The 15,462-nt window shown below is 38.0% G+C and overlaps 1 protein-coding gene across 4 annotated transcripts in view; it reads right to left on the reverse strand.

Moving 5' to 3' along the window:
• PRMT3 (protein arginine methyltransferase 3) overlaps nucleotides 1–15,462 on the reverse strand; it is a 64,002-nt gene that overhangs the window by 45,635 nt on the left and 2,905 nt on the right. For all 4 annotated transcript variants that reach the window (XM_057414350.1, XM_057414349.1, XM_057414352.1 and 1 more), the window contains 5 exons: nucleotides 14,387–14,489; nucleotides 12,402–12,555; nucleotides 9,039–9,180; nucleotides 5,898–5,967; nucleotides 1,439–1,556 (listed from right to left, as the gene is read on the reverse strand). In XM_057414350.1, coding sequence (XP_057270333.1) covers nucleotides 1,439–1,556; nucleotides 5,898–5,967; nucleotides 9,039–9,180; nucleotides 12,402–12,555; nucleotides 14,387–14,489 — 587 coding nt within the window. The remainder of the gene's footprint in view (nucleotides 1–1,438; nucleotides 1,557–5,897; nucleotides 5,968–9,038; nucleotides 9,181–12,401; nucleotides 12,556–14,386; nucleotides 14,490–15,462) is intronic.

Below are 15,462 nucleotides of genomic sequence, written 5' to 3' on the forward strand. Positions count from 1 at the left end.
ATAAAAATTGTCACTCCCAAATTCTTCAGTATTTACTTGGACTTTCTTTTCTACAGCTGCTCTTACAAAAAACAACCACAACAAAAAGCAGTACATTTCTCAGCTATCAACAGTACCCATTTACACTTACCTTTCTGCTAACTCATGCTAGGAAATACTTTCTAAGTTTTCAGGTGCCACTGCTTCGTTTTTACATATACTCACAGTCACCCTTAACATCCTCTATAGGTGCATTAGTGAAATGCAGAGTGCATACACAAACCATCAGATGGGAAGAAAGCTGCCTAGACCATAAGGATTACAAGAAGTGAGCAAAGGAGTCCAAAATTTAACTGGTAGCCAAGTACCAGAGGTGTCCCTCAGGGTTCAGTGCTGTTTCTGATACCAACACTCTTACCAGTGACCTAACAGGACAGAATGCACCCTCAGCAAGTCTGTGGATAATGCTGAATTAGCAGACAGCACTTGATATGCTAGAGGGCAGGGCTGCTATTTAGGGGGACCTCAGCCTCAGTAGATAAGTGAATGACAGGAACCTCAGAGATCCAAAGGTAAAGGTGCAGACCTGCACCTGAGTGGGAATAACCCTGTGAAACAGTACAGATGGGTTCCTGCTGATCAGAAATCAGCTCTGCTAATTGTTCCTGCTCTGATAAGGGGCCTGGTAAATAAATTGAACAGAAGTCAGCAGTGGACCCTTGTAGCAAAAGGAGTCTACTGTCAGATATGCAAGAGGGCAGCAGCATGTCAGGGAAAGTGAGCTTTCACCTCACCTCATTTTGATACTTGCAAAACTGCACCTGGAAGCACAGTGGCCAGCTGTGGGCTTCCAAGTACAAGAAAAAAATTGACATATTAAAGCAAGTCCAGTGAAGGACATCAAGATGATGGGATGCTGGAACACATGACACACAGGGAGAAGCTGAGAGAACTAGCTTTGTTCAGCCTGAAGAAGGGATGGTTAAGGGATGGCATTCTGATGTCTGCCTCTGTTTAGAAGAACGGTGAAGAAAAGACAGAGCCAACCAAGAGGTAACAGACAGACGGAAAAAAACAGAAGTTATGATTAGTTTAAAACAAAGAGTGAGGCTAGTCAAATGAGACACTTCCCACAGAAGTTTAGACAGAAGAGGCAGCTATCTTCTGAAGCTGAATCTAGGCCACCTATGACTCACTCTGACACAGGATAGACCAGACACACTCCCCACACTCCCCCAGGGCTCCTTCCACCCTATACTACTCCAAGACAGTTTACGTGGCACCCAACATCTTTGATGGAAACAAACTTTTCTGAGTGACTCTGCAGGCTACATGCATGTGTACCTGTGCATGCTCTTAAAATGGGTTTGCATTTGGTTGGGTTGGTTTTTTTTGCTTGGTTGGTTTTAATAACTTTCTACAGCATTATTTACCATCCTTTTCTTGGAACTTTTCCTACCTAATGATGTCCATGGCCTGATAGATGATTTCAGACTGGTCAACTCCAATCACTTTCTTTGCACCTGCTTTGGCAGCAAACATGGAGAGTATTCCAGTTCCACAGCCAACATCCAAGACTACCTGAAATAAATAAACAGAGGTAAAAATAAACATCTTATTTCATGTCTTCCTACATCAGTGAGATACCATACTCTAACAGAAGGAACACAAGGTAGCATCAAGTCTTACTACATTCAAACTAAATGATCTTCAAAGGTCCCTTCCAACCCAAACCATTCCATGATTCTATGATTCAGAGATACCCAAATGAAACTGCAGTTCTCACTCCACACCCTCCCCTGCCTTTTACAGATAGACAATGAAGCAGACTAGTTCCAGCTGCAGATTCATTCAGTCACATGGGAAACTATCACAAGCAATTATTTGGGTAGTAACTGAAAGGTTACATGACAGGAAAAAAAAGGAAATTATAACCTGAACAATTTTAATCAGTGAATCACTAACAATCATCAGCATTCTTACAGCTGGACTTCTACTTAATATAGTTACACATTACTAATGTGTTAAAAAATTCTAAGCACTAAACCCCAAAATGTTCTGAAATATGAAAATCAGTTTCCTGAATACAATGTAGTCACTCATATTACGCATAGCATTTAAGCATTAACAGAATCAGAACTGTGAAGACAGACTTTTCCTATACAAGATACCTAAACAAGAGAGTAAGCAAAACTTACTAGAAGACTTCCAAGATGAAAACATTGAGTCAGAATTACTAGTCATAAAAATAGTTCATTGGAAACAAAAATTTATTTCACTGCCTCTCCTTAGCACAGCATCCAGTAAAAGGTGCCCTCACAGCTTATTACATTAATTTTTTTTTCCAAAGAACTCATCAAATCATTCCCACTCTTGAGAATTATAACCCCATTTTACAAAATATATCAATGCAGTAATACACCCTTCTGACAAACTTTCTAGCTTATGAGCTATTGAGTGTTTGCTTGCTTTGGCACAACAAAAACATGCATGTACACTTTTAAATTCCACCTGACAAATAATATCTAAATAAGTACTTGAAGGCTCTACACACAAGGTCTGCTTACCTTCCCTTGTGTCTCTATGTTCTGATGCTGGATACAGAACAATGATTCTGAAGCCAACATGAATAAAAATAGCTGTTTATCCTTGGCAGCACAGTATAAGTAAGCTTCTGCAGTGGTGTCCTGGGAAGCAATGACCGAAGAGTTGACCTGCCTTGATAGAGCAACTTACAATTTGGAATCAGACTAAAAAAAAATATGATTTTTTTTATAGCACCGTGTGTAGGGGCTGGTCATGAAAGTTGTGGACAGACTTATTTGTTCCACTTTGCAGCTACATTCCAATAGGAGTCAATTTTACAACTCATTCACAAGTTACATATGCATATGTAATGGCTACAGAAATCCATAGGCTGAAGTCTCCTGTAGCCAGGAATAGAAGGTAAAAATTCATGTTTCAGCAGCTGCTGAAATCTCACACCCTTTAGCATCATCTATTCTAACACTTTACCCGTGGCAGTTAAAAAAATTGGTGAGCCTCGAAAGCTAGAAATCAGAGCCAAATATAAACCTAGGTTAAAGAATGATCTTGATGTACAGTTGCATGAAGAGAGCAATCACCACAAATTGGAAAAAAGAACAAAACAGACACCGTTCTGGACAGCTGCCCTGGTCACTTAAAATCATAGAACTCATCTGGCCTTAGGCAGGGGATAGGAGTGGAGAAAAAGGCACAGGAGAGAAAATACACAACCTGGAACACATCTGAGGAATGGAAAGACAAGCAGAATGATCATCAATTAGCCTAAGAACAAGGGTCTATGGCTAATGGATTCTTGCAGTGATCACATATGGCCTCCCACCAGAGATCTGGAGCAGCCTGGGCTGGCCATTTGACTATAATGTAGCTCAGTACAGCACTACACCCTTCCCTATAGTCTAAAAAAGGTTATATTCTACTTTTAGTAACAGAAAAAAAATATTTCAAATTCACAAAAAAAGGAGGTTGGGTATTTCCACCAATTAAATTAATTCCAGCTATGAACTTTTAGTAGGAACAATGTATAAAAACTGGCTCTTTCCCCACCAATAGGACATTGATGCCTGCCTAGACTTCTATAACAAAAAATAAGCACAGCAGTAGTGCTTTTCTAACCAATTCTTTTTGCACTAAAAAACAGTCTTGCTTTAAAATGGATCACATTTCCTTTCATTGAGTAAGGCCATCGCAACCACTCCTGCTAGGTAGGTAACCTGAACTGTCCTATTCTTATCTCAAGTACATTTGACAGGAAGAAAATAAAGACAGCAAGCAAGATATATTCAAGGTTTGGCAATCACTTTTGAAAACCGAGAGAACAAATTGGCGGGTTCTGAATAAAGTATGTATAATAAGCAGCCCTAGATATTCTGTTATCATCTATCACCATGCAATTACACCTCTTTGGGATACTGCAGATTTGTTTCCAAAGCTAATATGACCAATGGACCTCTTTGAACAAGCTCTTCCCAACCCACCACACAAGCGTCCTTTTAGAAAGACAAAAACCATTGTTTTCTAGGGAGGAATACCATATGGAACTTCTAGGAAATACAGTATCAGACTTTTCCTCACTTTTTTTTTTAATTGACATCAAATGTTAAGGGAAGAGAGCCAATTTCCTCAAGTTGGAAGCTTCACTCATTAATACAGTTCTGAGAGCATTGTACAATACATAAATTAAGCAACCCATCTTAACAGTTCCTTCAGAATTCTGTAACAACTGTCACTTCAAAGCTAGATCGCTGAAAAAAAATCCCATATATTCTCCATTACAGCATATCAAGTTGGAGCAACTCCAGAGGAGGCCATGAGGATTATAAGGGGCTGGCGACCTCTTAGACAGGTGCTGAGAAAGTTGGAGCTGTTCAGCCTGCAGAAGAGAAGCTGTGTAGAGACCACATAACAGCCTTCCAGTACCTGAAGGAGCTGGAGAGGGATTCTTCATCAGGGACTGTAGCAATAGGACAAGTGGTGAAGGGTTTAAAATTGAACAGGTGAAGTTCAGGTTAGATATAAGATAGATAACAGATTCCTTGTGAGGGTGGTGAAGCACTGGCACAGGTTGCCCAGAGAAGTGGTAAATGTTCCATCCTGGAACTAGATGATCTTAAGAAATTAAGTGGGTCACTGGTCACCTAGATGGAAGCTGTTGGGAACTCTAAGCAATTGAGAATTTTTTTTTTTTATTCAGCCTCAACACACTAATACATTATGAATTTGAGGTGATGTTGATCAAAACAGCTGTAAAAATGCCAAGTTCAGAAATCAGTTTCCATGTGTTTCCACACGTTCCATGTAACTTGAGATCAGCCTCACACTGTAAAAGCGTGCATTTACCAATTTTAGGGGCATCTGAAACTGAATTTCTCCCACAAAAATTTTCTTTCTCTTATTGATCTTTCTGCTGTGGTGGATGTGCTGCCAGCCTGGGCTGTCACCTGCATCTTTTAAGCAGCTGACAGCATAGCGTTCTTCCAACACTTTTGCTTGTTCTGTCATTACAACTAAAGAGAAATGTTTAGTAGAAACAGGCTTGTGACATGGATTGAAGCAAAAAAGGAAGAAAACTATTTTCCTCATAATTTTTCTGCTGGAATTGCCAACAGAAAACTGAGGTAAGACAAAGAGCATGCACTATCTACCTATTCCATACAAAGAGTATGCACTATCTACCTTGGAATACCTCCCTTCTAGGACAAAACCGTATCTAGCACTATTCCCAGATAAGTCCTGAGGAATTATCAGATGGGTGCACTTTTATTACTTCCACAACTACTGTGAAGCCTTATGACTTACTAATAAAGTCTCAATCAACCCCAAAATAAAAATCAAAAATGACTGTCTTCCATAAAACCTAGACATCCTAGTTTCACATTAAGAAATATCCATATGCAGCTTAAGAATGCTGAGCACCAAGTAGAGAAAAACTAATCCAGAAGAGAAGGTTGCTCACTGTAACTCAAATCACAACAAACTCATCAGAGTTCTAATTACACAGTGCTTCTAAAATGTTTGTACTATATCAGGCACAAATTTGTGCTTTACTACTAGTAAAGAGGCCCTCTAAGGTAGATCCCATTTAATATACTGGACAGGAAAGGCTCAGCTTAACTCCACCAACATAATTAATGAACACCTCGACATGGCACACAGAGCACTGACAACAGTGATCAGCACTTCTGTTATCAGCACTTTGCACCCTCCAGCAGCTGAATAGAACTCTGCCACCTCATAAAGCCAGAGGACATAAAATCAAATCTTGTCAGTGCAGTATTCCATTCCCAAAGCTAAGAAGTAGCCAAACCGAGGGATTTCTACCACTTAAAAAATAATAAAGAGCAGAAATTATTGTATTTGCAGAGCTATTTCACCTACCTTGTCCTTGAAGATATGTGGGTTCTGGTAGATAAAGTCACGATAGCTTTCTGTACGCACTTTATCCTATAATTTAAAGGATAAAGAGGGTTCACTTTTTCTACCGAGGCACAGCATGTTGTTCAAAAATGCTGAAAATCTTGCTTTCCAACTTGGCCTGAAGCTGTTTTGTGGCTACTGTACTTACAAGGGCTCTGCAATCACACTTCCCATACAATATTTTTCCAGAGTTTATTTTCCTTGCAAATAAGCCAGCTGAGCTGCTGGGGGAAAAGTAAGAAATTGGTTTACAGTTTCCCAGCCTGCTGTGTTTGATTTTGTTTCAAAGTTATTAATACCTCTCCACCACTTTTCCAGGAAGAGCACTAATAGAGTGGCAATACTGCATCAACTTTACATAACCACCTTCTATACAATGGTAAAAACTGGAGTCGTGAGCTCATACAATGATTTGTTTCATTTTATTTTCTGACAATCCTACAACACACAGATTCTTTAAAAAAAGGAAAAAGTTAGGGATCAGATTAACCTTTTTTTATTTCTGAACAAACTGTAAATTAGCAAACCTTATGCCAGCTAGTAATTGAAACTGTACATTCTATGAAAGCCCAGTACAATAAATAAATAAATTTAACTGTAATACAACCCAAGAAACTGGAATGGTTTCAAGCATAGAACTAAACATTTACAGTACCTTGGTATACGAAAGCTAGCAGCATAGCTCAATGCAAGGTAATCTATTAAAACATTGATTTAATATGCATCAGCAGGTACACAAATTGACAGCCAACTATAGGGTTTGAAATTGTTGTTGCAGTTCAACTGTTCTAGCTAAGAAAAATTTTAAGCTATTTTCGCCTAGTAGAGACATATCCATAAATAATACTGAAGTGTAAAATCCATCTGCTTATACTTAATATTTTTTTCTACTATAGCAGGTAAGAATTTTTACAATCAATACAGAAACGAAAGGAATTTCCTCTAGTAAGAAAGAACAAAGTCTATTTCATTAGAAAAACAAGATCCAAAACAGAGACTAAGAACAAAGGAAGTGTTCATAAAAAATCAGGAAACTAGCCAAATTATTCTAAGGCTTGAAAAGCCTAAAATCCCATCTTATGTTTGGGAGGAGTATCTTATATACATACATAGGCCAAAGAAACACTTAGGGATTATTTTAGAAAACAGTACTTGAAAATGATACCTAATTAACATCAATAAAAAAGTGTGATCCTTGAAACTGGTTTCCTATGAGGATGTATTTGGAGCAAGTATTTTTAGCAGTTCACCTCTACTGCAGTATGTAACAGGATTTACTGAAGCAATCAAAAAAAGTCTAGGAAAAATAAAATCAGAACATTCAGCACCAATCCAGAATACAGTCAGCTGGAAAGCTTTCAGCCTTACACCCTGCCCACTCACACTGCCTCAGCACTGCCCCAAATTACTCAATACAATATTAGCTGCTGTTTCTACTCTATGTGCTGCGGCTCCAGTAAGCCACTGTCATTCAGGTGTCTCTATTCACCATCATCATTCTCTCACTCAGTGCAATGCTTTTTTTTTGGTTTGTTTTTAAAAACACATTAAGGAAAATCATTAAGATGATAATCAAGAAATTACTGAACAAAAGAATACAGCAAGGGAAACACTAGCCATTTGGCCAGTGTAAAGTAACACTACTCTTCCCCTTTCTCTGAAGTACTTCCAGAAAAAAAAACACTCAAATTGAAATTTCACCCTATCACTACCAGGGCTAAGGGAAAAAAAAAAAAAAAAAAAAAAAAGTGAAGAACTGAACAGTGTCAGAAACAGGCTTAAAATTCTTACAGCAAGATTCCATAATAATTTCAATATAGCAATCCTCTGTATTCATATAATGTCGACAAATAAATAAATCAAATTCCGTATCTAGCACATAGGAAAAAATGCAACGCATCGATGATAAAAAGCAACTATTTCCATATGTTTAGGACAGTCAAAAGTCTTAAAAGCATTCAGAAAAACATTCCTGAAAACCACTAAAATACAATTTTGTCCCAATCTCCTTGTGCAGACATGCAGAATTATAAAATTTATTAGCAAATGGAAAGGCTGCCTCATCCTATAGCCTATAACTATCTTAAATGACACCTTTATACCACTGCAAAACCAAGCTTCTGTAATTCTTATTTATCTTTAAGACAAATTGTATTTCTCTAGACTATACATTTGGGAATATATCAACTTTGGCAGAAATGTGTGCACTTCAGTGAAACACCCTCCCTCCCCCCCTTCCTCCCCCCAAATTAACCTCATGCTGTTCTCAAAAGATTCATGTGTATTGCCACTAAATTATTTACAAAGCAGAAAACTTTATATGCTATTTGCATGGACAAAGTCACTTCACAACTCCCTTCTTTATCTCTACATTAGGCAGGAATTTAATTATATCTGCATTAAAATGATAAAACTGTTCATGATTTGCACAAATATGATACTTTTTCTGAAAGGAAGCATTAAGAGATTTTGATTTACACATCAAGCATAAGTTGTTGGGCTTTGTGTTTGGTTGTTTTGTTGGGTTTTTAAGTTAAAAGGGAATACACAGGCTTGCCTTTGAAGAGTTTTAAGTATTAATTGTCTGTATTTATCACATAAAAGGAGCATACAGTTTTTTCAGGTGTTCAATGTCATGTATCAATTTACTGAAATGTGTACAAATATCAACAATTTCTGTTTATGTACTGCAATAGGAAACCCCAATATTTGGGAAATGTTTTTTCCTCACAAATTTCAACTGTTAAGAGAATATAAACTACAGAAAAATATTCACTGACTGTACCATGTTTTATCCTTTATATTTTAAGCATCCCAGAAAAAGCTGCTTTTGGTAAGTTAAGGCTGTGCTATACATATTCTATCTTCAAGCATATCTGTAAATGATTTTACGTTCCTAATGTTTCATGTAAACAGAATTTACATAAGGAAATAGAAGTGAAAAATTCCCACAACCCGAACTACTAGGAAAAATCCTATCATGAATAGCAAGGGTTAAAAATGCAGCTGCTCTGCAGTATATTTATGGGCACACAGCCCACTTCGTCCCATCTTTCCTCTTTAGTCTTACTAAGATGCAGTTGAGATGACTTTCTAACCTTTAGCATCTCTTCGTGTATCCCATAATGCCCATACGAGCTGAAGTAAACGCCATCCTCATCCTCCTGAAGGTCTGCAATGGCAACGGATGACAAGCTGCTCCCAACATCTGCGTTCATCACAAAATCCTGCGCAAATCGCCTGCAATCAGTTTGAAATAGACCCTTGAGACATCATTTATGGGATCATGGAAAGGAGGCAAGGGTGAGAGGGGGAAAAAAGGGCTTCAATGAGGCAAAGGACCAGGCTGCAGAGGGCCTGTAACAACAATGGGCCCCTCTCTGAGCGGGCACAACCTCCCTCTGCCGACTCCTCTGGGCTGCTGCACGTGGATCTCTGTCCATCACCCTCCTGCAGTGATGCTTTCTGCTTCCAACCAGCAAAAACCAGCAGTGAAACAGTCACGCTTCATTTCTGGTTTTAAGGAGGAATTATCTTGTACCACAGTGGTCAAAATGACATACGGTTTAGGCTGCCTATGAAGATAGGGACTCAATACAAAGAGCACAAGAATTACAAACCATACAACACCATACAACTAGCAGAAGGTAGAACAAAGTGCTTTAAAACTGAAGCATTTGGGTGGAAACAAACCACAGCTTAAAATCCCATGTACTGCTTCAATGTCATGCAGCTTATTTTTGCTCCTTCACAGCCTTGCATTCCTAACACACGTTCTCTTCCAATTTCTCAAAGCTGTTTTGTTGACAAAATACACAAATCAAGAGGTATGCCAGCTTTTTTGTTCTCACAATACGCAAACAGCTCATGTTATACCCACAATGACATGAGAAAAAGTAAACTGATTCCAGCCAGACAGTATTCCTGCAAGGTATACAGTCCAATATCAACTGAACTTGCATACCAGATGACTCCAAAGCAGCCAAAGCTCAGCTTTAACACTGGTCATATTTGCTTAAATAGGAACTTAATGTATGGAAGATGCAAGTAGCATCTCATTATGGCACCATCCTTACAAAACAACAAGAAGACCAAACAAAACCACTATTTCAGTCCGGACATGTCAAATACTTTTCTGCTTAACTAGTTAGGATAGGAAAAAGATGGTGGTAAGGAAATTCACACTAAAAGTTCATCAATATCAGAAACCTCCTGGTTTTGCTGACATACAGGTAAGGTCTGGATCTTATTTTTAATATTGCTCTTTACCAATACAGTTTGCTTTTTCATTACTTACAGATAAATATCACAATGATAAAAATGTAAACTTACAAAAGAACAGATTCTATGACATACAATTAAGTATTATTATCCTTTTGTAAGATTTAAACCCAATTTTAAATTTCAAATTATTTAAAATAGATTCAGCCAATACTTTCTCCAGCCTATGCACACCACACAAGTACCAAACTCTAGAAACGGAGTTTTATTAAAAAATAACAAAAAACCAAACAAAAAAAGGATATCTAAACCATGCTCTTAAATCTCTAAGTTACATCAAATGCTAAAGGTGACATGATTTATAGCACTGTTACCATTTGGAGGGGGAGAGGGGGCAGAAACAAGAGGTCACTAGGCCTCCAGCTGCATGTCTCTGCTTTGTACCCTTTTTAATTCTCAGCATTCTAGAAGTCTATTCAAAGCTCCTGGATCCAATTTTTTTTTTTTTAATCTCTAGAAGTTGAAGTCAGACAACCAGCCTGCTTCATACCAGTATAAACCTATTTCCATGGCTGTTGTGGTTTAAGCCACAGCATTGTTCTCAGACTAAAGTCAAAAACACAGCACTGCACCAGCTAGTAAGAAGGAGAAAAATAACTGTTAGAGCTGAACCCAGGACAGTGACAGAAAATAATATAAATACGTGTTACTGTACATTAAGGTTCTGTAAACTATTCTTGCTCTACATCAGACTCCCAAGATATTTTGCAGAGGTTTACCTGAAAGGAAACATTCTTTGATGGTCTCTTTCAGTGGAGTAACCTCCATCATGAATCAGTATCACTACGAACCACAGCACATAGACTACTACAATCCAACAGGTTCACCTATCTAAAATTAAAACCTGTGCTGCTTCATCACATCTACATCTGGCTATTTCTACTGCCAGCCAATCCCTGCTGAATTGAAGAGCCTGTATTGACAAAGAAAAATTAAAAGTTGCCTTTTTCAACAGCAGATAATTCTATATACTAACCTCAAAAAGAAATCTATGTAAGCTTGATTGAAGTTTAGAGTCAAAGAGAAATTGCAACTGCTTACTTGAAAAAGTTTTTCTTTCTTTTAAATGAAAGAGGGAACAAGAGTACAAGACAACACACAGAAGAAAACTCAGTTTTCCAAGTACAGCAACAAATTTCTTTCATTCTTATGGTTTATGATTAATTAATGCATAATGTACTCAGATATCAAAAAACTGCTGTCAGCTACAAAGTATTATTTGCAAATAAAAAGTTAAACCCAGCTGAAGACAAAACTGTTCATTTTTTACAAGCATAATTGTTCACAGATGATAGGATCTGAATACATGAATTTATTTTGGTAAATCTGGTTTCTAGTAACATCAAGCGTTTATTCTCAAAACATACAAGGAACATTCAAATGTCCTTTACAAAAGAAGGGGTTTGCCACTTCTCCACAAAAGAACTTGAATTATTATTCCAAGTCTCTTAAACACAATTTCAGTTCTACAGTGCCCAATCAGTGTGATCTTGAAATGACAAGTTTGTACACGACTTAATCCTATATGAGCCAAAAAGAAGTTTATACTCCCATAAGCATCATCAATCCATATTCTGAAAACCTCAAGATTTAGAAGTAGCATGTACAGCTATGGGGATCTCCCAATTCCTGACTGCAGTGCACCAAATTACTAACAGAATCCACACCTGACACTGAAAATACAAGTAGCTGAAAACTTGGTTTATTAATTTCACTGAGGTTTTCTCCAAATTGTAACTGGATTCTATGACTAACAATCATTGTTTGAAGCCATTTCTGAAAATGTTGAGAGTCACATATTTAATTTGTCAATACCTCCCTCTTCTCTGTGGTATACATCTTCAATGTTTAAATTTGCATCTAAAAGACTAATGGAAAAGTGAAAAACAGAGTGGTCTGAAGCAAAATACATGTTTCTGGGCCATGTGGTTATTCAGCTTTCCTAAGAATACTTTGCTCTTTCAATCTGTGAAGGTTTTGTGCAGTTTTAACTAATCACCTACAAGATGTTTACTAATAATCCACAAGATAAGACAAAAATACGGCCCCAAGAGAAGTCATGAGTTCTATTCCACAGTTACATTCTATCATTGCTTTGAATTTCTATTGGTCTTTAAGCATAAGCATCTCACACAGAACACATCAAATTAAAACACAAAAACCTCAGTTCTAACACTTACCTCATTTTTTGAAGATCCTCTTGTGCTCCAGCCAAGGCTGCTTCTGCAAGTCTTGCTCTGTGTTCTGCATGTTTTAATTGTTCAAGGAGCATTGTGTTATCATTTAAGCCATTACAAGGCAACGCGTTTTCAGGTTCACAAAGATCTTCTATATCTGATGAAATGAGGAGAAAAAAAAATCATCTACCAGTCATGTATTGCTTCACAGCAGCTCATAAACATATGATGTTTTCAGTGTTGCTATTTCTATATTTGGATGACTTGTAAAACTAGTCTGATTTACAAAAGGCATCACTGATTTGATAGCATGAACCACACACCACAGTAAGAGTAAGTATGCTAGAAGCAACTTCTAAATTCACAAAGAATTCAGAATAAAATCCAGAATTTAAGCTTCTTTAAATACCAGTGTTTGATTATTGATAAAAGAGATATTATTAGGTTTAGACTGTAATTTAGTTAATCACAGTCCTACCATTTTTCAGTTACATTATTCTGAGAAGAAAATGACTATTAAGGGTAACAGCAAGAGGTAGGAAAGTATATCCATTTAAAATTTCTTAATAATTTATTATTAAATTTTAAGCAAATTCCTTGGTGTTTTATAAAGTTTATGAACACAAAGAACTCAAAAGAGCATAAGCAGAGTGAATCTAGATGAAACACTGCTTTTTAGCTACCAAAACCCAGGCTCAGAATTAGGTCCCATTCATCTCCTGCTAAATTTGGCTGGTGATTTTAACAAATGTCACTGCATAAAAAGTGGTGCTAGTGTGGTTTTGGATGTAGTACGAAGTTACTGACAGCTTACTGGGCAAAAGACTTCTTAAAAAAAAAAAAAAAACAACCAACAAACCCATATATTCATTCCTTTCAGTAATGAAAGAATATTTGGCCCGTGGGACTGAAAAAAAGCACAGATACTGAGATTTCTGAGGTTCGTAACTCCCCATAACCGTTTAGCAACTGCAACAGCAACTCCAAAGTATTCAAGCTTGAGCAGGAGCTGATATAGTAGAACATGAAATCCCTAAATAACCAACCAGTGTCCTCTAACACACATTATCTCAGTGATCATGCAGCAAGGCTTGCTTAGAAGAGTGTAAAACTCATTCCAGATTGTACAGAGAATAAAATAGCCTTAAGTACCTTATAGTTTAGGTAAAAGAAAGATGTACAATCAGGCAGGAGATAGGAAGAAGGTGAGAGAGCTGTGGGCAGCTAAAATAAGTTCAAAAGTCAAACTAAATTCTCTCAATACCATCTGATGAACGGTCATGAGAGAGAAACTAAGGCTTCTTCTACTTTGCTAGAACCACTAAAGAAGCAGAACTCTTCTATGCAACTACGTATCTTACACTGGGTTGGACCTGTGTAAGAGATTAAGATATTTTCAAAAGGAATCACTCCTTACTTAGAGCATACATTTTTTAATATATTACTTTAAAAACCTACATTTAGAAGTTTTAGAAGCTTGGTGAGATACTGGCACAGGCTGCCCCGAGAAGCTGTGGCTGCCCCATCCCTGGCAGTGCTCAATGCCAGGTTGCACGGGGCTTGGAGCAACCTGGTCTAGTGGAAGGTGTCGCTGCATGTGGCAGGGGGTTGGAACTGGATGAGCTTTAAGGTCCCTTCCAACCCAAACCATTCTATGATTCTATAATGATCTTCCAATTAGGTTTGGATGGAGTGCCTCTCTGACCTGCTTAATTATTACATACAGCATCTCCACTATGAACACCTTATCTACAATAAGTGAATACAGGTAACAAGAGATGGCTATGGAAATCTCAATCACTAAAAGCCAACATATGACATGTGGTAAAATTTTTAGAGTGTGACTTAATGTCATGACTTCAGCTAGTATGTGGACTTTCTCATGGTTGTAAGTCAGTAACAGTGATGATGCTTATATGACATGAACTCTGCCAACACCACATTTACCCTACAAAGCAGTACAGTCATACTGAAACATACTTATTTACCAAACTGAAGGAGGAGATCATCATCTAGCTCTGGTTTCAAATATTCCTCTCCTTCCCAGGGCAGTGGGCTGCTGAGAGAACTCAAATATGGTCCTGTTGGTTTCTAGACAAAAATAGAAGAGAATGTAAGCTGTTTCTTTGAAAACACCTTAAATTTCATTCAATAAAATAAGGCAAAGATCTGTTCTTCCACACATTAAAATAAGCAAGGCATTATTAAGCAGCTTTGTAGCAAAGGCTGAGAAAGATACTACTTTAAAGCATGGCTAGTGGGAACAGTAAATAAGTAGAGTTCTTGCTTTCATCCTGCCTCTGACAGCCAGTACTCAGCACACTGCTGTGAGAGACTGAACTAAAATCAGACTCCACTGCCTGCTGTCTCAAAGACTGGTATGAGAAGCTGAGACGGGACTCCACTCTCCATTGTCCGGGAGATGGGTGGGAAGAGCCAAGATAAGACTCCACAGCCCATTATCTTAAGGACTGGTGTGAGGAATTGCTGTCCATTATCTCAAGGATTGCTGACAGACATGTGCAGTTGAAGAGCTGGCTGCAAGACCAGCAAAACTGGATGCACATAATCCACCAGGAATGTGTAGTACCTCACATTAAGAATAGAGATACTCCCCCCCAACACAAAATAAAAGGGGGAAAAGGTAATTGCTGTTGTGGCCACTCACCTCTGATGACAACTACGGACCTGGGAAGACACCCACCACCAAAGACAATAACTACAGACCCTTGGGATGCTGCTGGACCCATGGTGGCAACTATCTTTCTGCACTTCGAATTCTTGCTTAATTTCTATCCTTTTCTTCTGATCTGTCCTATTGCTATCTTTTTTATACTATTTTATAACAAACAAACAGATCGATTACAGTACTTAACCTCACTTGTGTCTTCATTCCACTCTGGGAATCACAAACAAAGTATTTCTGACACCGGATTTTTCTCCAGTTGGACCCTGACAACTGCCACTACAATCACAGCAACCAGAGAATAGTGTAAAACTACACCTATGAGCTAGTCCCAAAGCCCAGGAAACTACAGGGTCAAGGAGTTCAGTATGAACAGTA

The sequence above is a fragment of the Pezoporus wallicus genome, unplaced genomic scaffold (genome assembly GCF_028554395.1).
Source record: "Pezoporus wallicus isolate ANWC-B61680 ecotype Strahan unplaced genomic scaffold, APGP_CSIRO_Pwel_v1 contig_5967, whole genome shotgun sequence".
NCBI classification, from domain to species: Eukaryota; Metazoa; Chordata; class Aves; order Psittaciformes; family Psittacidae; genus Pezoporus; species Pezoporus wallicus.